We start from the raw sequence: 22,154 nt of genomic DNA on the forward strand, positions 1-22,154 counted from the left end.
AGCGCCCATCACGACTTTTGAACGCCCCCATGCCATGACATGCCATGGCGCTGCTCATTGCGCCCACGAACCTCGGCCGGCCCGTCCGCCTGCTGGCATTTGTACTGATCGTCGCTGTCCTGGGTCTACTGACATGGGGTCGCTATGACCCGCGTATCGGCTTTGGGGGGTTCACTCGTGTGCGTGCTGATATCCTTGGATTCATTGATCCACTGATCGGGACCCTCAACGGAGGTGGGTTCTCTCAGATCGTCATCTTCCAGGCGAACAAGATGACTCAACCGGATGACCGTGTGTAGGCCATGTGTTCCCCGGCGCGACGTTGCCGTACGGTATGGCCAAGGCCGGCCCCGACACGGACAATCGAGGGGAGAACGCCGCGGGCTGGGTGTCTGACGACTCACCCATCACGGGTTTCTCTCATCTTCACGATTCAGGTATGCCCTCGCCCTGAAGACCCAAGTCGTCTGACAATCTCTGACACGTACAGGAACCGGAGGTGTATGTAAACGCCTCTATCGCACGCGTTTCCGCCAGCTAAATGTCGTAGGCCCCCTCGCTGGGAAACTTCCCCCTGTTCGCACACCCTTGGTGCCCAAACGACGACCCCAAGAGATGCACGTTCACGACGCTGGAACGGAAGACGCTGCGCGCGCCGAGTTCGGTCGAGGCACGTGTCGGCTTCTTCGCCTTGAACCTGACGACCGGCGTGCGCGCCGAGATGACGGCGTCAGCGCACGCGACGCTCTTCCGCTTCACCTTTCCCGAGGGCGCCAAGCCCCTGATTCTCCTCGACGTCGAGGACATTGCGAGCAGCCGCAGTGACGGCGGCATCAAGGTCGATCGCTCGTCGGGCCGCATGACGGGCCACGGCACCTTCGCCCCCTCCTTCGGCACGGGCACCTACAAGGCCTTTTTCTGCGCCGATTTCGCCGGCTCCCACGTGCGCGCTGCCGGTGTCTTCGCCGGGTCCGAAGCCACGCCGGGCCTGCACGAGTGGGACGCGCTGCCGTGGGGATCGGCCGGCGCCTGGCTGCACTTTGACGAGACGGGGCCGGACGGCATCTTCGCGCGCGTCGGCGTGTCCTTCATCTCGTCGGCGCAGGCGTGCCACAACGCCGAGGAGGAGATCCCCGAGGTCGATCTCGACACGGTCGAAGCCGAGGCGCGTGCGGTGTGGGCCGACAAGCTGTCCTCCGTCTCGGTCGACGCCGTGGGCGTCAGCACCGAGCTGCAGACCGTCTTCTGGTCGGGCCTCTACCGGTCGATGCTGTCGCCGCAAAACTACACGGGCGAGAACCCGCTGTGGCAGTCGTCCGAGCCCTACTTTGACTCGTTCTACTGCATCTGGGACTCGTTCCGCGCGCAGCACCCGCTGCTGACCATTCTCGATCCCGTCGCCCAGGCCGAGATGGTGAGGGCGCTGCTTGACATCTACCGCCACGAGGGCAAGCTGCCGGACTGCCGCATGTCCTTTTGCAAGGGGTTCACGCAGGGCGGCAGCAATGCTGATGTCGTTGTCGTGGATGCCTTGTTGAAGGGCATCACGGATGGGATCGACTGGGAGACGGCGTATGAAGCTATCGTCTCTGATGCTGAGAGTAAGTCTTTCTTTTTTTCTTTATCTGTCTCTCTTTGCACCCTTGTTTTTTTTCCTTTTTGGTGATCTTCTTCCCCACGTATCCTGAAACTGACGGCCGCAGTCTCGCCACCCTCGTTCAACGTTGGAGGCAGAGGCAACATCGAGTCGTGGCAGCAGCTGCACTATATCGCCTCGGACCACCGTGACGCCAACTCAACCGGCCCTCACTCGCGTACCGTCTCGCGAACAGTCGAGTATGCGTTCAACGACTTTTGCATCGCCACCATGGCCCGCTGGCGGGGCCACACGGGCGACTTTGCCAAGTACGCGCAGCGCAGCACCTACTGGCAGAACCTCTGGAACCCGGCACAGATAGACCTGCCGCCGGCGCCGCCGCCCGCCCTGAGCGGCACGTCCCCGAGCCAGGACCCCACGGCCGCGTCCAAATTCGTCGGGTTCCTCCAGCCGCGCCTCGCCAACGGGACGTTTATCTACCAGAGCCCGCGCGTGTGCTCGCCCACGTCGGAGCCTCACCTCTGCTACTACGACACGAAGGAGTCGACGTACGAGGGGTCGCCGTGGCTCTACACGTTCTACGCGCCGCACGACATGGCGACGCTGGCGGGCCTCATGGGCGGGCGCGCGGCGCTCGCGGCGCGGCTCGAGTACTACCACGCCAGCGGGCTCGCGTACCTCGGCAACGAGCAGGCGTTTCTGACAGTGTTCCAGTTCCACCACGCGGCGCGGCCGGGGCTCAGCGCCAAGTGGGCGCGGGCGTACGTGCCGGCGCAGTTCAACGGCACGATGGCGGGGATCCCGGGCAACGACGACGGTGCCATGGGCGCGTTCGCGGCGTTTGTCATGATGGGCTTCTTCCCCGTCGCCGGCATGGACGTGTACCTGCTCACGGCGCCCTTCTTCCGTGAGGTCAGGCTGCGGGCGAGGAAGCCGGGCCGAGAGGCTGTCATTCGAAAGGTGGCGGCGCGGGGCGAGGATCCCATGGCCGAGGGCATGCTATATGTGCAGAGCGTCAAGCTCAATGGGCGCAAGTGGACGAAGAGCTGGATCACGCACGACTTCTTCGCTGAGGGCGGCTTGCTCGAGGTCAAGGTCGGCAGGGATGAGAGTGCATGGGGAACCAACGAGGAAGACCTACCGCCGAGCTGGGGTTTTGAGGAGTTCAAGGGGGGAGAGGGTCAGGCCCAGGATGCTGAGCCATCGCATTCGGTGGGAGAGCCCATGGGTTGATGGGTACGCGGGGGCAGGCGTTATACTTTTCATAGATTGTGAAATGGCAGGACGATCGTTGCATATGGACCCTGAAAGACTATTGCTGGGGTTCTTGGGTTGGCAACTGATGAAGCAGATGAGTGATCTGTAGGGGCAGCTAGCTTTTCATTGTGCACATCTGTCAGGTCAAGGCTGAGCAGAACAGTCTTGAAATAACAACCAGGGTGTCTGAGCCTTACCCTCTGCACACAAGAAAGGCCACTGCCTGGCTCTGACGCTCAGGAGAATCACTAGTGCTTAGAAGAAGCTCATGATAACCCTAGCCAGGGTTGGGTTCGGGTTAGGGTTACCATCCCTGGGCAGCCCGTATTGCAGCACAGTAATCGAGGCCCTCCCATTGGCCAATGCCTCGAGGAGACGGTGCTCCGTAGTGGAGCCTCCCTCGGTATCTTCTGGTTCCAGTGGCAGGTGACGGAGACAGAAGTACCTCGAGGGACTGGCTGGTCCGCTGTGGCACCCCCCTGAGCCCCCCTGTAGCATGCTCTCGACAAGTCCCCTCATGTATCGGCTGTACGCTTTCTCTCGGTTATTGCAACCGAGGGCTTGTCCGCCAATCTTTGGCACTCGTCAGTGTTGTAGCACTGCGAACGCCGCGACAACGCCCGTGCTTAAGCCGGGGATCCCACCCCAGAACCCACATTACGTATTGGAAGCTGTGGCCCAAGTCGCCCGCCAACATTTTCATATGCCGCCGCAAGCCAGAGAGTCACATCTTCGACCTCACCACCACTTCGACACCCATCCCCTCGCTCCTCCTCTCGTAAACCACGGTCCCGCGTTGGTCTGGGATTCTTGGTAGAGGATAGCGTTGATCCTCTTCTCTTTTTTCTTTGAATCGTTTTATCCTTCTCGCAATTCTGAGCGTCTGGCTACCTCCCCCTCCCAAACACTCCTCACTGCCTCGCTCGCCACCATGTCTTCAACCCGCAACCTCCAACGCACCACACGCTCCATTGCGCGATGGAGGCCCCTCCCCACAATCAGCACTAGGCCATGTCTCTCCTCAACGACAAGAACGACAGCTGCCGCCGCAGTCACCCCTCGAACCCTCGCCGCCGCCGCCGCCCTCCCCTCCATACGCGCTTTCACCACCTCAAGACCCCGCCTCTCCGATGACGACGAGTCCTTCGACCCCGCCTCCATCGAACGAGAGTCTGACCAGGTCGACGTCTGCATCATTGGCGGCGGTCCTGCCGGCCTCAGTGCCGCCATTCGCCTGAAGCAGCTCGCCAATGCGGCAGGCAACGAGGACTTCCGCGTCCTCCTCCTCGAGAAGGCCGGCGAGATTGGTGCGCACATCCTCTCGGGCGCCGTCATCCAGCCGACGTCCATCGACGAGCTGCTGCCCGACTGGCTCTCCGAAGACAACCCCGACCGCTTTGAGCACGCGACCCCCGCTGGCAAGGACCGCATGCGCTACCTCACCAAGACGCTCAGCATTCCCCTACCCACGCCCCCCCAGATGAACAACCACGGCAACTACATTGTGTCGTTGAACCAGTTCACGAAATGGCTCGGCGAGCGGGCCGAGGAGCTCGGTGTCGAGGTCTACCCCGGCTTTGCCGCCAGCGAGGTCCTCTACCACCCTGACGGCAGCGTCAAGGGTGTCGCGACCAACGATCTCGGCATCGCCCGCGACGGCAAGCCCAAGGACTCGTTCGAGCGCGGCATGGAGTTCCACGCCCGCGTCACCCTCTTCGGCGAGGGCTGCCACGGCTCCCTGTCCAAGGCCGTCATTAAAAAGTTTGACCTGCGCCGCGACAGCCAGCACCAGACCTACGCCCTCGGCCTCAAGGAGGTCTGGGAGGTCGCCCCTGACAAGTTCAAGAAGGGCGAGATCACACACAGCCTCGGCTATCCCCTCGACAAAGACACGTACGGCGGCGGCTGGATGTATCACTTCGGCGACAATCTCGTCAGCGTCGGCCTCGTCGTCGCCCTCGACTACCAGAACCCCTGGCTGTCCCCGTACAACGAGTTTCAAAAGTACAAGCAGCATCCCCTATACCGTTCCGTCCTCGAGGGCGGCAAGTGCATCTCCTACGGCGCGCGCGTCCTCAACGAGGGTGGCTTCCAGAGCATTCCCAAGTGTGCCTTCCCCGGCGGCGCCCTCATCGGCGACTCGGCCGGCTTCGTCAACCTGCCCAAGATCAAGGGCACCCACAACGCCATGAAGTCGGGCATGCTCGCTGCCGAGGCCGCCTGGACCGCCCTCGCCGACGCGCCCCCTGCCGAGGAGGACGCGAGCGCCGTCTTCCTGTACGACTACGAAGACAAGCTGCGCGCCTCTCCCATCTGGGCCGAGCTCAAGGAGGTCCGCAACTTCCGCCCCTCGTTTCACACCCCCCTCGGCCTCTACGGCGGCCTCGCCTACTGCGGCCTCGAGGCCTACCTCTTCAAGGGCCGCGTGCCCTGGACCCTGAAGCACGGCAGCCCCGACCACGCGTCCACCAAGGCGGCCGACGCCAGCAAGAAGATCGAGTACGCCAAGCCCGACGGCGAGATCTCCTTTGACATTCTCACGAGCGTCAGCCGCACCGGCACCAACCACGAGGAGGACCAGCCCGTCCACCTGCAGGTCAAGGACTGGGAGAAGCACGCCGCCGAGACGTGGCCCAAGTTCAAGGGTGTCGAGAACAGGTTCTGCCCGGCGGGCGTCTACGAGTATGTCGAGGACGACACCAAGGAGCTCGGCGTGCGGTTCCAGATCAACTCGCAAAAGTGAGTTCTTCTCGTCATTCGTGACATTTTTGAAAAAAAATTAAAAATTGCATATGCTAACATGGAGACAGCTGCATTCACTGCAAGACGTGCGACATCAAGGCGCCGCACCAGGACATCAACTGGCAGGTGCCGCAGGGTGGCGAGGGCCCCAAGTACTACATGACGTAGAACTGACATTCTTCACTCTGTTTTCGATCAATGGGCATCGCGCCGAGTATATACACAAAGGGGCGGGGGGGTTCTTAGACGGGTGGTGGGCGTTTCTTGATTAGGTACCTGGTGGGACTCATCCCGACTCAGCCGGCGAAGGAGTGTAGCAGGAGGCCTCGGTAGCATAGTCTCCCAGTCTGAGCGCCCAAAAGTGAGGCCCGGCTGCGGCTGTGCCTTTTCCTCTGAATCTAGCCTTGAGAATTGTATTTTTGTTTTCCAAGCTGGGACGTGCCCTGTCAACGTGCAGGCTAGATGTTACAGCTGTCACTGTTTGGCCAAGCTGCGATGACTGTCCCTCTAGTCACTCCGGGTCCATCGTGTTTCGTTTCTAAGAGCAATGAGGACGAGATGTTCGGCAAGAAAGAACAGGCTGCCGGCCGCGGGGTTGTTCGCTGTCACCAAAACGAATGCAACATGCAGACATGAGAAGGTCGGGTTTTCGTTGAGGAAAGCGTAGACCGTTTCGAATATTCTTCGTTCCACGAGCTGTGAATACCGTACAAATTACGAATACAAGGAGAGTAGTGCGCTTTGCCATGCATAAGCGATTGCTGATCGTTGAACAGAGCTGGCCTTGCTTCAATCGCCATTTTCTCTTCTCCATGACTTGTTAAGGGAGAGGCTGCGCAAAGAGAAGTCTTGGAAAGATGCGCGCCTCTGCTGCAGACACAAACTTTGTGTATCCAAACCTTCTGTGGAGGGGTCTTGAGAGACCCGATCCAAAGTCTGTGATCAGGGGCTGCCCTGTTATGCACGGCTTACTGTTCTGGGCTTCAAGTGTACAGCTCTACCACGGTGTGCAAACTTAGTTGGCGGCCAGGACTATTAAACTTCTCCAGATCGGTACGCCTTGGATCGCCAAAGTATCCAAATACTGGGCGTTTGATACAAACAGACTCGAGCAGCTAAGAAGGCGTCGGGGTGGCACGTTCCTTCTTTTGGTTGTACCGGTTCTGCGTACTCATACACAATGGGACTTCCAGGATTGTGTTTTCTTAATTAGCTTCGTGATTATGACTTATCATAAAAAACAACTTCAATAGGTCACGCTTGAAGTAGACAGTCATTTCAAATTCTCAACACCGTCAAGTAGCTATCGAAAGGTTCGCCCTTTTGCGCAACTGAATCCGTCCATTTACAGCAGTCGATGCGCGCAAGCAAGGTCGGACGAGCAGCCACAGCAGGCACAAGTATCGCAAACAAGCCTTGTCAGCTCACTCCAAGTGCTGCCTCGTTTTCTACAACCTCGACTTGATGTTTCTGCTTCCTTGTACGGTTGCGAGTCTTTTCTTCAGTTCATTGTTCTAGGGTTATTGGTGAACTTGACTGCGAGTTCTACAGCCTTGTCAACGCCATGGTCAATCCCAGATTGGTGTGCTAAAATGGCCCCGAGTGATGCGCATACAAACTGCTAGACAATTTATCGGACTCGGTTACATATCTGCCATAAGAAGCATCAGTGTTCGCCGTCTATTTCGCATGCTGGACAGCCTGGCAATGTCTAATACGCGACATTTGCTTTTGACTCCCCCGCCTCCAGGATGGAGAGTACTGCACGCACATTTAGTCGTGAGGCGTTCTGTCTCGAGACCAAGCGGCGGCGGCTAAATATCGGGTGACGCAGCTACGCCGCCTACCAATGGAGTTGAGTGGTGGGTTGATTCCAGGAAGCAAAATCATCAGCTATAACGTAGCGCAGTGAAGGCAATTCTATACATTGGCTACGCCAAATGTCGGTCCGCCAATAGCGACACTGAACATGATGTGGTGAAGAAAGCACATTCTCCGAACGATCTGCTTGACTGGACTCGATCGGTTGTGGATGAAGATTTCTTTTTCTTTTTCGCTCTTCGCATCGACTAAAAGCTAGGTGCAGGATGACGATTTCACATTCGAAGACGTTCAAAGGACATATCAATGAGCACGACTAAGCAAGGGCGACCAGGGTGCTGCGAACTCAGTGGCTCGAGGCGCATGTCAATCGGTCAACCTGCGCCGTCGTGGCCCGAAGCATCTCAGCTGCCGACCATGATAATCGGTGCCGTCAGCGGCTCTTCAAGCCGCATGGACCTTCTCCATCTTTTATCAAGCTCGCAGTAGGTAAACAGGGAACGGCGAGGTTTCGCAGAGACCTTCCGAGAGAATACATGTACTCCCACGTCATGATCTTACACTGGCAGGCCGCTAGTCAGGAGGTGCATGCGGGGAAGCCGATCTGTAGACGTGGGGGCTCCGGATGGAAGACGAAAAGACTGGGACTCCATGGTTGTTCTGACGAGTGACGAGTGACGAGTGAAAGAGCTCTCCAGGATGGAGAGCGCACAAGAGAAAACAAACATGCAGCAAGGGTTGATAATTGTCGATACAACAAAACACACGGTGCTGTAAATAGCAAGCGGAACTGGCCTCCCTCGCTCAAGGAATGACGCCACGCGCCGCAACTTCAGACGATCCTCCTACAATTACGCAACACCCGTGTTGATGCGAAAAAGGATACAGGCAACCCAAGACTGTGGGTTCGTTCAGTGGGTACGGGTCCCATCCGTTGGAAAAGTGGGAAAGCGGGCAATCGCATTTACGCATGAAAAGGACACGTCTCGTCAACACACATCATGTGCCGCAGTGGCATCCCTGGGTATGATGGTGTCAAAAAGGCGACCCTGAAGTGTCTCGGAGGAGTTATGAACAAAGCTCCCAGACATATTTCCAGGGTCGTGGGTCCCCCCTTGAACCACATGCCGCGGACGAGGCTGGAATGCCCTTCTCGGGGGGTTGCGGCATGTAAGGGCGACCGAGAGAGAGAGGCCTCCAAGGTCTATTGTCAACATCCCATCCGGCGACTCTGATGATTGTTTGGCAGGGCAAGGCAAGGCAAGGCCGGAATAGTCGTCAGTAGAGACAGTTCTTCTCATGGCGTGGGCTTCATCGCAACCCGTGCAAGCCATCGACGAAGGAGAGCAGGTTGATCGGGTTGCGCATTGGGACTGGTTGCGATGGAGCATCCGCGCAAGGCTAGCATGATTAGCAGCAAACAAAAAGAGTTATAGCCGCAAGGGTCGTTCAAGCGGTCATCAAGTGTCGTATCAGGGATGGCCTCAGGCTTTTCGCATGCGTCGTGCAGGGGGTAGAGCTCGGGTCAGAACCGCAGCCGAGAGAGGGAAGGGGGCCGGAGAGGGTGAAAGGGCAAAAAGTCCGAAAGTACCGCGACTTGCGGCGGACATGCCGGTACAAGACAAGCTCGGGCCACCTGGCGTCAGCCCCTTGTCGCGCAACCCTGGACAGGGACTGACCGAGCCTGACTTGCGTAAGATTGCCCCCGACTCTTTTCATCTGCCAAACGGCCTGGACGCGGTCGGGCTGTGATGGAAACATGGGTTGTTGTGTTGCGTGCTGCGTGCTTGTGTGACCAACGTTCGACCAGCGAGGAGTAAGAGGGGGGGAGCCATCTCTCGTGGTGTTTGCAAAAGCTCCTGATCATGGTGGCGGGCTGGAGTGGTGTGGCGAGCAAGTCAAGACTCGCGCACAGGGTTTTTGCGGTTCATGGTTCAGTGGAATGACTCACACTGGACCAGGAGCCTCGGTCGTTGGCTCGTTGGCTTGTGCCGCCGCCGCCCACCTGCCCAGCGTAAACCCGCGAGTGGCCGAAACCAGGTGAGATGCTTTGTCTGGTGATCAACCAAAATGTCGGTTGACGAGACATGGATGGATGCCAGTACGGTCGGGTTTTCTTGGTGATGCACCTGGAAAGATTGCCCCATGCTGTCACGATACTCGCCTGGCCAGCTGAACTGAGGAGACGACGCGACGTGCCATCGTCGACAGATGCGGCGTAGTCCAGGAGACCGGAGGAGTCTTCCAGGGGGAGGAAGCGGGCTGTCGTCTGCAGGTGAGAGTTGTGTGTGAAAGAGATGAGAAGCAGAGGAGTGGGATCGCTCAGAAGAGTCGGAGATCAACAGAAAGTAGAGGCATCAACAAGGCAGAAAGGGGGCCCCGACCCATCGTTTCAGAAGTGGAGGGCAGAGTGGATGCCGGGGGGTGGTTGGGCCCCCTTCCTGGCGCAGGGGGGATAGCGGCTGGGGGGGGACTGTTGGAGCGGCCATCACGCCGATGGTCGGTCGTCGACTCGTTCGCGCGGCGGGACTGCGAGCTGGAGTCGGTCGGCGTTCGTTACTGGTGCTGACACGACAGACGCCCCCAGCGCGTCGTGGTCCAGTCCAGTCTCTGGGGCACGGCACATGCGAGGCAGCTGCAACGCGATGCGATGCAGTGGACCAGTGGGAAACGATGGAAGAGAGGGAGGTATCGTTTGGAAAGCTGGTCAGAGAGGAGGATGATGATTATAACGATTACGAGGAGGGGTGATGCAGACGAGATAAAGAAGAGGATGCGAACGAGGATGAAGCATAGGAGAAAAAGAGAGAAGGAGAGGAAGAAGCAGGTGAAGAATCGATACTCGTAACCCTCTCCTCCTCGCTCGCTCTCTCGCTTCTCGTTGGGTGGTCCGCCCAGGAAGCAGCAAGGGCCGGAACAAGGAAAGGGGGAGAAGAAGAAAGGGTGGAGGAAGAGATTTTCAGAGTGACCGCCGGACGGGGAGATGATGCCATGGATGGATGCGCGCCACGGCCGACGCGCTGCTGGGATTGGCTCGTCGCCCATAAGCTAAGCAGAGGCTTATCGATCTTGTACCGGTACCTCTGGCGGGATACGGGCTACCACGGTGCGGATCCTAGGGGCTGGTGCAGGAAAAAAACGCAACCACGCCATCTGATTGGGTGCATCGACGGTAGCGCGAACGCTAGTGGGCGCCACACCACAACTTGCTGCCTGGGGGGGCAACTGCCTCGAAATTATAAGTAGTCGCCCTCCCCTCCTGCCCGCCTCCAGGCCGAATTCGTACCGGAATCTACGACCCCTGCCCTACGTATTGTATCCTCTACGTTCGGCCTTTTTATTTTTCCCTCTCCCGTCTCCACAAAAAAAAGCACCCATCCGACCTCGACACTGACCCAGCGTCACATAATCATCACGACATTCACCCATCGTCACCGTCCGTCTACTCGTACCCCTCCCCCACCCCCACGACTAGACGTCGAACAATCACAAAACAACTCTCCGTCGAAGATCTCTCGCGCTTCTTCACTGAAGCCGCCCGAATCGACCCGACGTCGAGCAACTTGTCGACAAAGTAAACTGAAAAACGTTTCTTTGACTACCAAGGCCTCTCCTTCATTCGCGCGCGCGATACCTTCCTCGACGACGAAATCGGCAAGCACTCGAACCAGAGCCCGCACCCCCATCTCGTCGCCCAAGGTCGCCGCGCTCTGTAGACACATTCCGTGCTTTGCGCCCTGTTCTCTCGAATAGAAGATTTTCGTGCATTAGAAGTGACGTGGTCCGCAAACGTCAAGGTGGTATCTGGAAACCCGAACGCCTTGCGCCGACACTTGCGAATCGACATAACGCCGATTCCTTCTTTACCTCCATCATCTGCCTTGCTGAGCGCACTCGCGACTTGGCATCCGGGATTTTTGAGCCTTCACTGTAGGGGAGACATTCACTTGTTCATCTCCCACTTTTGGTAGGTGCCTTATTTCCTCTTCCTCACGCCGCTGAGTAGCCTCGTTGCCTGGCATCCTGGTCAACGACACACCTGTTGTCTGGAAGAGAGCGCGTTCCTGCCGTCTCGAGCTCCTTCCCGTTGCTGGGTGAATTTCGCGACCTCTATATCAGGTCGCCAAATGCACCCTGCAACCGGCACTTCTGCGCCCGTTACCTCCACACAACGGATTCCAGCACAATCAAATTACAGCCATCGCCGGTATCTACCGCGCATGCCTTTTAAGATGCATTGTGCTAATCAGTTATGCAGATAGCTCTCAGCCACAAAGCATTCACGTCTTTGAGCATCAAGGAAACAGTCGCCATCATGGAGACTTCCAACATTACCACTCATCCCACCACGGTTGAGCAGGCCAAGGCCTTCACTGCGCCTGGCTCTCTGTCCTTCCCCGGCGGCGCCCAGGAGTTTGCTCCCCTGGCTCCCAACGGTCAGGTCAGCAACCAGCAGGTCGCAAACGGCAATGGGGTGACTCCCGCGACCCCCGCTGCGACGCCTGGTGCCTTGGTGGGCGGTAGTGGCCTCACACCCACGCTTCAGTGAGTATCAACTTGATGAAGAGGATCTTGTCTGAACGTGATGCTTACCTCCCGTCAAGGAACATCGTTGCCACGGTCAATCTCGATTGCCGCCTGGACCTCAAGACGATTGCCCTGCACGCGAGGAATGCCGAGTACAACCCCAAGGTACTACTTGCTCCATCAGTGACTTTCTCATCACAAGGATGCTGACATTTGTCCTCTCCAAGCGTTTCGCCGCTGTTATCATGCGTATCCGCGAGCCCAAGACGACCGCGCTGATCTTCGCCTCTGGCAAGATGGTTGTCACTGGTGCCAAGTCCGAGGACGACTCGAAGCTTGCCTCGCGCAAGTACGCTCGAATCATTCAGAAGCTCGGCTTCAACGCCAAGTTTACCGACTTTAAGATTCAGAACATTGTCGGCTCGTGCGACATCAAGTTCCCCATTCGTCTCGAAGGTCTGGCGTCCCGCCATCACAACTTCAGCTCCTACGAGCCTGAGTTGTTCCCTGGTCTCATCTACCGCATGATTAAGCCGAAGATTGTGCTTCTCATCTTCGTCAGCGGTAAGATCGTTCTCACGGGCGCCAAGGTCCGTGAGGAGATTTACCAGGCCTTTGAGATGATCTACCCCGTGCTGCAGGGTACGTTTTCTCATGATGTGTATTCGGACGTCTCACAGTTGCTAACTCGCTGCCCCAGATTTCCGCAAGGTCTAAACATGCGCCTGCACCACTACACAAAATCATGTGCGCGTCGGCTTGACTGCCTGATTGCGTGCATCCCCCCCTTTTTTTGCGATTTGTACCATTACACCCCAATTCTCCTTCACGATACCACGAGAACATTTTTGCCCCCCCCCCATTTCCAAGTCATGATTTGGCTGTCGGACGTTTGGCCACCCTAGTCTGGGGTCGGAACGTGTCGCACCACAACCATGGCCTGTACCAATTGGTTCATTTCCCGCATTGCACTGGCGTTGGAGGGGAAACAAACAAAGGCTGGAGGAGGGTCCAGCCGAGGCGGCTTGCTTCGAGGAAGAAAAGAACGCGCGTAGCAATACCACGATAGTAATTGCAAAAGAAGTAGCGGTCGTTGACCAAAGACACGAGGAACACACGTGAAGTGTTAGGCCTGTTGCACACATTGACTTGACGCATGCTTGCGCTGCATGATTGTTGTGAACTTTCTGCGTTGATTTGATCTAACTGCATGCAGTTCAGATCTCATTCATCACATTGTACTGCACATCCGTGCCACTACATCTTCGCGCGGTGGCTCTTAGCCAGCTCCTCGGCCAGCACGAGCCCCAACTTGCCGCCCCGACTCCCATCCTCTGTGACAATGTGCTCGTACACCTGCTCCACGTCGTCGTCCCTCCTCTCGACGCCCCGCCACCGCCACTTGTCGTCAAACGCCTCAGGCCGGCGGCCCTCGACGCAATCGACAATGTGGTCGCCGATGATGGGCAGGAACTTGAAGCCGTGGCCGCTGCCCGCCGTCGCGAGAAACAGGCCCCGCCAGCCGGGATGGTAGTCGACGAGGAAATCGCCCGTCGGCGTGTCGGTGTACCAGCAGATGCGCGAGGCGGCAAAGGGGCGGTCGTGCAGCTGCGCGAGGGGGACGGTGGCGCGCAGCACGCGGCGCAGGTCGGCCTCGGCCTCGGCGGGGATGCGCAGGGCCGGGTCGTCGACGGCGGTGTAGGGGAGCGAGGTCGTGGGGGCGAGGCGGGCGCCGGGCCGCGTCGGCAGGGCGGCGGCGGGGGGCGGGCGCGGGTTGACGTAGCCGTAGCCGTGGCGCGCGACCTTGAGCTGGCCGCCGGCGGGCGGGATGACGAAGAGGCCGGTCGAGAGGTTCAGCACGATGGGGAGGTGGCGCAGCGCGGCGGCCTCGGCGGGCGCGACGTCGAGGTAGGCGAGCACCTGGCCCGTGGCGACGGCCTGGCCGGCGAGGTCGACGAGGGCGCCGGTCCAGGCGCCCGTCGCGACGATGACGAGGGCCGCGAGCAGCGTGCTCGTGTCGGCGAGGCGCGCCCCCGTGACGCGGTCGCCGGTGCGTAGGAGCGCCGTGGCCGTGCCGTGGACGAAGCGCACGCGGCCCGTCGCCTGCACGCGGGCGAGCAACCACTGCATGCTGCGGCCGGCGTCGGCCCAGCCCGAGTTGCCGTTGAGGTAGCCCCAGTCGCCGGGCGTCGTGTCGGCATCGGTGTCGGCGTTGGCGTCGGCCGGGTTGAGGCCCACGAGCTCGGCAATGGCGCGCCTGCTCGGCAGCTCGCTGAGCCTGGCGGCGTCGATGCCGCACTCCTTCCTCTGGGCGAGGCGCTTGACGTTGGCGTAGCTGTCGCGGACATAGTCCATCTGCGTGCGCGTCTTGACGTGAGCTGGTGGCGCGTCGGCAATGAGAGCCATGCCCGACTCTGTGTAGCGGCCATCTTCGCCGAGGGGGCTGTGGCGCCAGTGGTGATGGGCGGCGGCGGCGAGAGCCGAGTAGGCGGGGTCTGCGTAGTCGGGGCGGATGATGCGCGAAGAGTCGATGCTCGAGGCGTCGTGCGAAGGAAAGACGCCTTGTTCGGGGGAGCGGTCGAGAACGGTGATCTCCGTCTTGGCGTAGGCTGGACGAAGGGCCAAGGCGAGGGCTGTGGACAGGCCAAAGACGCCTGAACCGATGATGAGGATCGACGAAGGGGGTGACGAGGTCGACATGGTGACGTCGGACAGGGGGGGGTCAGAGAGAGGTGTGCCCAGCGAGAGATCTGACGATGCCTTCGAGCGGCAGAGCCACAGACGGAAGAAGAAACCCAGCAGAGTTCGCCATCGTCAATGCCGTTGTCGGACGTCGGTGGTGTGTGTGTGTGTGTGCAGGTGGGGGGTGGGCCTTTGTGTTGGGGATGCGGTTGGGTGCGGGCTTGAGAGAAGGCGGTGGCCACATGACTCGGGTCTTCTGCCGGGCCGGTGCTCACTCGGTCGAGATGCCGAGTCAGACGGCTTCGGTGCCGGGCCTCATCACACGTCACCACCACCTCAGCACATCGTCATGTCCAAACTTCACGGTGATGAGACGCTATGCTTCCTTTTGAGACCAGGTGGAATGATGGGTCGACCCAGACTCAGATCCCAGAAGAGCGCGGCACGGCACCTGCTGGTCAGCAATAGCCACATGCAGTATCATCCGTCAGCAGTGTCAGCAAGGTTCAACATCCTAATCGAACATCCTTTAGGAGCATGCCATTTGGACATTCTGTGTCGAACATGCCACTTCTGTCTGTCAACACTCTCCCGCTTTTGACCCAATCGTGATTTTCCCCGCTTCATTTTCTCTTGCTAAGAATGGCTGCATTTCACCCCTTTCCTCGGCTGCCCGCTGAACTACGTCTTCAGATTTGGCATCTAGCAGCGCAACCACGGCTCCTCGTCATCAAGAAAGCCGGTGCCGGGGCCACAGAGTTCACCTCCCCGACCAAACCACCCCCTCTGACGCAAGCATGTCGCGAGGCGAGAACCTCGGGGCCGTACGAGAAAGCGTTCCCCAGCAGCGACGGCCCGCCTCGCTACGCCTGGGCCAACTTTGACCTCGACACGATCCACGTAGACTGCGCGCACATCTGCAGAGACGACCTGTGCAGCGTCTTTCCCGAGCGCGCCTCGATCCAGTCCCTGCAGGCCGAGGCCATGGGCGACGACTTCAGCTGGATCAGCGACAACTGCCTGCTCTTCTCGCTGCAGGGCTTCGGCGCCTTTCCGCAGCTGCGGCGCTTCGACCTCGTCGTCAACTTTGACCTCGCTTTGTGGACGGGCTTCATCGGCGACACGTACTTTGGGCCCCGCTGTCCGAGGTCCAATGTCAGGGTCATCTGCGCGCCGACGGGCGAGTGGATAGGCGAGACGACGAGTCGCTGGTACGGGGACTGGTACTCGCTACACGTCGCCGACTTTGAGCCGGCGCGGCGGCTTGAGGCGGGCGAGGACGACTACTACCGGTCAGAGGTGTGTCCTTCGCAGTTTATGGTGCCGTGGGCGTATTCGCCATTGTCGGGCGGGTCAGCCACGGAGCAGACAGAAGACGCGGCTTCGCTGATGGCGCTCGAAGAGGCGTCCTGGCTGGAGGAGGCCATGTACGCGGTTGAGATTGATGGTGAAATGGCGTAGACTTGTTGCAGGAGCCCGCATCCTGACCGCGTTGTAAAGCGGCTAGAAATGAAGGCATTTTTTCCCGGTAGAGTTTCTGTACACTTTAGAACACGAGCCTTGAAGCAACTCAATTTAATACCCTTCATGGTACGCAAGAACACTGCGGCCAGCACGGTTGTACCCGTCCTTGACTTTCTAGCCCCGGCGGCGAACCTTCGCGTAGCTGAGAACCCGGATGCAGCCCCGATCCTGGGGGACCTTGGTGCACAAGCAAGAATGGCACGCGATGCAATGAGGTTGATCCTGCTTCACCCCTCATTCTGGTGGATGCAGACATTGGAGGTGCTCCTGACAGCAATGGGACTATACCGAGGCTATAGCTCCCAATACAAATTATAGCTGTACGTACTTGCGAAAGTGTCCATAAGAATGATCTAGTATCGATTCCCTCTTACGGCTACCGTCAAGGGTCCCAGGTATTTAATTCCCTTGAGTTGAAATGGCTCCAAAGCCTCAAGACTTGATAGGGGTACTTTTGGCGTATTGGGGCCTGGCTGGTACACTGGTAGTATCCCAAGATATATGAGGCTACATCTTGGGCCATGGCCGGCCAGAACATGGAGGCTGGTAAGCGTCTCCTCGTAGCGTTTGGACCCTCGTAGCCTGCTTCATCATGTGCACTGTAGAGATGCTCAACAACTCGTCATTCGACGAGGCTCTTCTGCTAACAGCCCCTTTCACGCGTGGTGGTATGAGTGTCTTCGGATCTGGACCGACTGACTGCGCTGGACCTGGCTGGAGGCTGAGGCCTGAATGAATGACCACCGTCCGAAGTGCCCGTCAGGGTTGTGGTTTCTTTTTCTCAGCCTGAAGGATAGAGTGCATTTTAAAGTGCCTAATCATATCCGGCGAAATTTGCATCACCTCAAGCAGATTTATCTGTGCTGGCGTCTTGACTGTGTTCTGAAATACGATGTCGAGTTGGGGTGGGCGTGTAGCACACAGGGTTAGGGATCGTGTATGCACATATGCATGTAGCGGGACCAGCACCTGCCTCGTCACAATCACTCGCCTCCGTCACTGCTTTCCAAACCCACCAGCGACAAGCCGACACGCCTGCCTTCCAGTTGACTACGGACCCCGCCCATCCGACGATATCTCTCCTTACCTTACTTACCTACCTAAGTGCCTGAAATAGGTAGCTCGCACGACCACAAGCACCTTCGACTGCAACAATCACGAACCGTCAGCCCCCAATCGCGAGCGACACACCCCCGCGAAGCTCCCTCGGCGCCATGCGCCCCAGCACCTAAGAACCCCCTCGAAAACAAAGCCATGTCCTCCAAAAAAATCGCCGAGTTCCCCAACGTCGAAGCCAAGCTGCAGAAACCGACAAAGCAATCCGCCTTTGAGAAGCAGCGCGCCGAAGCCGAAGCCAAACGGGCGCGGGAAGCCGCTGAGACGGCTGCCGTGCTCAGGGAGTTCGAAGCGAGCTTTGACGACGACGACAACAACGGCCGTGATGATCATGGCGGCGGCGGCGGCGGAGGGCGCTACGGTGCCTCCTCGCAGCAGGGTGGCCCCGGCCGCGGGCTGACGGGCAGCGGCGGTGGTTTCGGCGGCCCGCCGGCAGCGTCGAGGCGGCATTTCGGCGCGCCGGCGCTGAAGAGCGGGCCGGGGAGTCTGGGGCCTGTGCCGCCGAAGAGCGGACCGGGGAGCCTGGGGTTCGCGCCGAGTTCGTACGGCGGCGGGAAGCAGAGGGGGTTCGACGCGTACAGCCGGCAAGAGAGGGATGGCAGGCTTGGGTTCGACGCGCGCGGCGAGCCGCTGTCGGTGGCCAAGGTGTTTCATCACAGCGACGACGACGACGACGAGGGAGGCCATCACAAGGGCGGCGCAAGGGCCGAGGAGATGGCTGTGGCGCGGCCGACGCTGCGACTGTCGCAGATTCCGCCGGGTACCTCACCAGCGTTCATCAAGTCGCTGATACCGCCGTCGCTGACGGTCGAGGACGTCAAAATGGTACCCACGTCTGGTTCGTCAACCGAGAGGAAATGCACGGTTGCCGTTGTCACACTCTCGCAGGAGACCCCGGCTACAGAAATCGACGCAGCCGTCAGCTTGCTGCAGAACCGGTACTTGGGCTATGGCTTCTACCTGTCCCTCCATCGCCACCTGTCTTCGGCAGTCTCGTCCGTCGCGGCGCCGACCCTAGCCGCCTCATCAACAGGCTCCCAGCCGTTTGGCGCGAAACCCGTCGCGCAGCAAACAGGCCCCGGCAACGGTCCCTCCCAACAGACACATCGCGGCTTTGCCCCGCCGACATCCTACAACCAAATGGCCGGCGCGGCAGTCAACAGGAACAGCATCCTCCACGTCCCCGTAACGCCGCCGCACGACGTCAAGACGCTCCAGCTCATCAACAAGACGCTCGAATCAGTCCTGGAACACGGGCCGGAGTTTGAGGCACTGCTGATGACGCGAGCCGAAGTCCAGCGTGAGGAGAAATGGGCCTGGCTGTGGGACGCCAGGAGCGTGGGTGGCGTGTGGTACCGTTGGCGGCTCTGGGAAATCGTGACGGGCGCCTCGTCGAGCGGCAGCAAAGGGCGCTATCTACCTCTTTTTGACGGTAGCCATGCGTGGAAGGCGCCGGAGAAGAAGTTACCGTTCGAGTACACGACGCACATTGACGAGTTCATCTCGGACTCAGAGTACAACTCGTCCGACGATGAGGACATGGATGGCGAGGCCAACCGCGAGGCAAACGCAGGCGCCGAGGTTGAAAACACTTTTCTGAACCCCCTCGACAAAGCCAAGCTCACTCACCTCCTGTCACGACTACCAACGACGCTATCAAGAATACGCAAGGGGGACATTGCACGCATCACGGCTTTTGCTCTGACACATGCCAGCCGTGGCGCCGATGAGGCTGTCGCCATGATTGCCGCAAACATCAACAAACCATTGGCTCTCACCGCTGCCAACCCGGCTCTGTCAAGAGACGAAAGAGACAAGAGCAAACAGCGCGACGGCTCGGACCAATCCGACGCGGAGCAAGATGGTAAGGTAGACAAGGAGAAGGAGAGTCAGGATACGAGTGGAGCCAGTCTTGTGGGTCTCTACGTGGTGAGCGACATTCTTTCATCGTCCTCAACGAGCGGAATTCGACACGCGTGGCGATTCCGACAGCACTTCGAGGGAGCGCTCAAGGATGCCAGGGTGTTCGAAAAGCTGGGCCTCATGGCCGACAAGCTCCGCTGGGGTCGACTCAAGGCCGACAAGTGGAAACGCAGTGTGGGCATGATTCTCAGCCTTTGGGAGGGCTGGTGTGTCTTCCCTGCCGAGAGCCAGGCGTTCTTCGCGAATACGTTTGAGAACCCGCCGTCGCTTAAGGCCCAGGCTTCTGCGGACGAGGGTCTGAAGAAGGGCAAGTGGAAGGTTGTCGAGGCGTCTACACTGGCCAGCGTCGACACGCTGCCTGAGGCAGTCGTCAAGGCAGATGACGGTGATGTCGAGGGCGAGCCGATGGAAGATGGTGATGTGGCTGGTGAACCAATGGATGACGAAGATGTGGCTGGCGAACCAATGGACGAAGAGGACGTCGACGGCGAACCAATGGACGACGATGTGGAAGGCGAGCCAATGGACGACGACATTGATGGCGAAAGACGAGACACTGCAGCACTCGAGGCGTCTTCCCAGGCAGGCGGGAATGCGCAGGTGATACCCCCAGGTTCTGGGCCAGGGAGGAAGCGAATGAGGGCCGTGGACATGTTCGCGGAATCTGGCGACTCAGACTAGAGGTTTTGCGACGGAAAAAGGATTCTGGGTTGGTTGGTGGTGGGCTGTTAATACTGTTAATCTGCAGCAGCCGCTCGACACGCGTGTGACATGTTCCCGCGTTTGATGCCCCGACGCAATATGATCGAGGCGAGATACCCAGACACCATGAGGGGCCAGCCTTCGATTTTAATTGCCTCTTCTGGACTTTGGCTGAGGCCACCCCCAATGGAGCGGTTCCGGTTACGAAATATGCAGTGGTCAAGGGTCGGCCGCGGTACCTGGGTCCCCAAGACCGACGGCCAACCAGGATGAATAGAGTGAGGTGCATGTCAGTGTTGGGACCCTGGAGGTCAGCATAACGCCACTTCGGGGAGGGAGTGTAAGTTTCTAAGATGCTGCAAATCCGCCACCGTCGATGATGTAGGGCCGCTCGTGGATGGATAGCAAACTGGATATTGGAGCAGCTCAATGGCCGAGGTGCCCGTGTGACGTGACCCATGGCTGTAGACAATCTTGTTAACATCAGTGTCATCTTTCTTCTGGGCTCGAACTGCTGTCGGTACCTTTGGTTTGGGACAACGGCGACAAAAGGTAGGATTGACCGACGTCAGAGGAAGAGGGATGACATGGATGGATGTACAACCCCCTTCGTTGGCGAGCCAGAGTGGATGACGGAGGGGCGGGCGGAGAGACGACATGGCAACCTGCTCACATTCTCTACCACCCGCACCCGCACCCGAACCCACACGCACATACAAGCCATCCATCCCATGCAGTGAAGGCCGTGATGGGCCGAGTTCCGAGCCGGTGCCGTGGTGTATCCAAAGCAGAAGCGAGATGGTCTGCCGCATAGCTAGTGGGAATGGCGTCTACAAGGGACCCTCTTGGGATTCAACCGGCGGTTTGGGATCGCCGTGGACTGGCACGTTGGACGACGACTGTCCTTCCACTAGCAGTGAAAAGAGGTGTTGGCAAAGTCTTTGAGGCAAAGAGCAGGACGAGGACAAGGACCAGGACGGACCTCAGGTGGAGTCGAGGAACGGATGTTGTCAGTGCACCCAATCCCGAAAACTTGCTCACTTCCGTCTGCTGGGCACCCCTCGTCACTGCTGTTCGGACACCTGTTTGCCTGTTTGCGGCAAGGACGCATGGGGGTGGGTGGGGGAGGCTTGCCAGCTTCCTGCCAGCTCCTGCCCACAGTTACTGCCTCTAGGCCTCCGTCGGCCTTCGTTTCAGGGGTCTTCTGGGGGGCCGAACAGGCAGGCAGGGAGGGCCGGATTGGAAGCACCCCTGGGTCCCACCTTCCAACCCCACCCCCCTCCAGCTCCAGGCTCTGGGCCGCACTTGATCGATGCTTTCTCATCCCCGTCTCACCACGACATCCCCCCGTCCCCAGCCGAGTCGAGAACCACCCCCCCTCCAACTGCGAGCGCCGGCGCCTTGGACAGCAACTCCGATTTTTCATCCGTTCCCTGTCCTCGCCTGTGTCAGAGAGGCAAAAAGAGAGAGAGAGAGAGAGAGAGCGAGGGTGCTCGCGCGTGAGAGGAGACATCATTGCACCATGCGTTGACCTCATCACCCGCTGTCCCGTGTCTCTACAGCCTGACGCTATTCCGTCAAAGTCCACGCCTTCGCCCACCTTGGTAGCCTTTTTCGACTACCTGGCACGAAACGAACGCACAACACCAAAGAACAGCGAGCCAGCCAAAAACAGCTCCAGCACCAACATTTCTCTGTCCGACCGCAATCCAAGACCGCGCCGCCCCACGCCATCGGCCGCCGGGACAGATCCAGGAGGCTAGCCTGCTTTCTCCTCGTGATACCTGAGACCCTTACTTACCTCTGCCGACTTTCGCCTTCCCCTCCTCTCACGCCTGCCTACGCCTTTTCGTGCGCACGCTCGCCCGACGAGAACCAGACCATCGTTTTCCCGATCGCCAGCTGCCCGCTTATACTCTCTAACGTACCACACAAGGCTACCAGCCTATGTGAGGAGGACCCTGATCCGCGTCCCTCAGGAGCCGTGCCGCCAAACACCAGGTCGACTTTCTACTTGCTTACCGCGCAAGATACCCGCCCACTACCTGTGCCCCCCCTCCCTCCCCTCACGTGGGGCCGCGCCTTGCTCATCCATGTTCTGCCTCTGCTTCGCCTTGCCTTGCCTTGCCGTTGCTGGAGATTAACCCCCCCTCTCTCATCCATCGGCCGTCCAACGGTGCACCGCGTTTTCTCCGTCCGTTCCCCGTCCCTTCGACAAACTTTCTCGGCATTTCTTACCCTGCGACCTCCTTCCGCAACCCGA

At 59.2% G+C, this 22,154-nt stretch overlaps 7 protein-coding genes across 7 annotated transcripts; 6 read left to right on the plus strand and 1 right to left on the minus strand.

Moving 5' to 3' along the window:
- Positions 1-44: 44 nt before the first annotated feature.
- On the plus strand, positions 45-2,830 carry D7B24_004781 (uncharacterized protein; the record flags this gene model as incomplete). The annotated part of the gene is made up of 5 exons (XM_028638946.1): positions 45-234; positions 300-437; positions 491-501; positions 551-1,601; positions 1,704-2,830. 5 exons carry the CDS (start codon positions 45-47, stop codon positions 2,828-2,830), a joined length of 2,517 nt encoding a protein of 838 aa, XP_028496487.1.
- Positions 2,831-3,785: 955 nt separating this feature from the next.
- On the plus strand, positions 3,786-5,764 carry D7B24_004782 (uncharacterized protein; the record flags this gene model as incomplete). Its single annotated transcript, XM_028638947.1, has 2 exons — positions 3,786-5,593; positions 5,665-5,764. The coding sequence occupies 2 exons, from the start codon at positions 3,786-3,788 to the stop codon at positions 5,762-5,764; spliced, it is 1,908 nt and encodes a 635-aa protein (XP_028496488.1).
- Positions 5,765-9,025: 3,261 nt separating this feature from the next.
- On the plus strand, positions 9,026-11,133 carry D7B24_004783 (uncharacterized protein; the record flags this gene model as incomplete). Its single annotated transcript, XM_028638948.1, has 4 exons — positions 9,026-9,110; positions 9,379-9,457; positions 9,640-9,692; positions 11,024-11,133. 4 exons carry the CDS (start codon positions 9,026-9,028, stop codon positions 11,131-11,133), a joined length of 327 nt encoding a protein of 108 aa, XP_028496489.1.
- A 599-nt stretch (positions 11,134-11,732) lies between these two features.
- On the plus strand, positions 11,733-12,661 carry SPT15 (TATA-box-binding protein; the record flags this gene model as incomplete). The annotated part of the gene is made up of 4 exons (XM_028638949.1): positions 11,733-11,962; positions 12,022-12,109; positions 12,172-12,586; positions 12,645-12,661. The coding sequence occupies 4 exons, from the start codon at positions 11,733-11,735 to the stop codon at positions 12,659-12,661; spliced, it is 750 nt and encodes a 249-aa protein (XP_028496490.1).
- Positions 12,662-13,201: 540 nt separating this feature from the next.
- Positions 13,202-14,644, minus strand: D7B24_004785 (uncharacterized protein; the record flags this gene model as incomplete). The annotated part of the gene is made up of 1 exon (XM_028638950.1): positions 13,202-14,644. The coding sequence occupies one exon, from the start codon at positions 14,642-14,644 to the stop codon at positions 13,202-13,204; it is 1,443 nt and encodes a 480-aa protein (XP_028496491.1).
- Positions 14,645-15,268: 624 nt separating this feature from the next.
- D7B24_004786 (uncharacterized protein) lies at positions 15,269-16,087 on the plus strand (the record flags this gene model as incomplete). The annotated part of the gene is made up of 1 exon (XM_028638951.1): positions 15,269-16,087. The coding sequence occupies one exon, from the start codon at positions 15,269-15,271 to the stop codon at positions 16,085-16,087; it is 819 nt and encodes a 272-aa protein (XP_028496492.1).
- Positions 16,088-17,404: 1,317 nt separating this feature from the next.
- On the plus strand, positions 17,405-19,870 carry D7B24_004787 (uncharacterized protein; the record flags this gene model as incomplete). The annotated part of the gene is made up of 1 exon (XM_028638952.1): positions 17,405-19,870. The coding sequence occupies one exon, from the start codon at positions 17,405-17,407 to the stop codon at positions 19,868-19,870; it is 2,466 nt and encodes an 821-aa protein (XP_028496493.1).
- Positions 19,871-22,154: the final 2,284 nt, after the last annotated feature.

Source organism: Verticillium nonalfalfae (assembly GCF_003724135.2).
Source record: "Verticillium nonalfalfae strain VnAa140/NRRL 66861 chromosome Unknown scaffold_28, whole genome shotgun sequence".
NCBI lineage: Eukaryota > Fungi > Ascomycota > Sordariomycetes > Glomerellales > Plectosphaerellaceae > Verticillium > Verticillium nonalfalfae.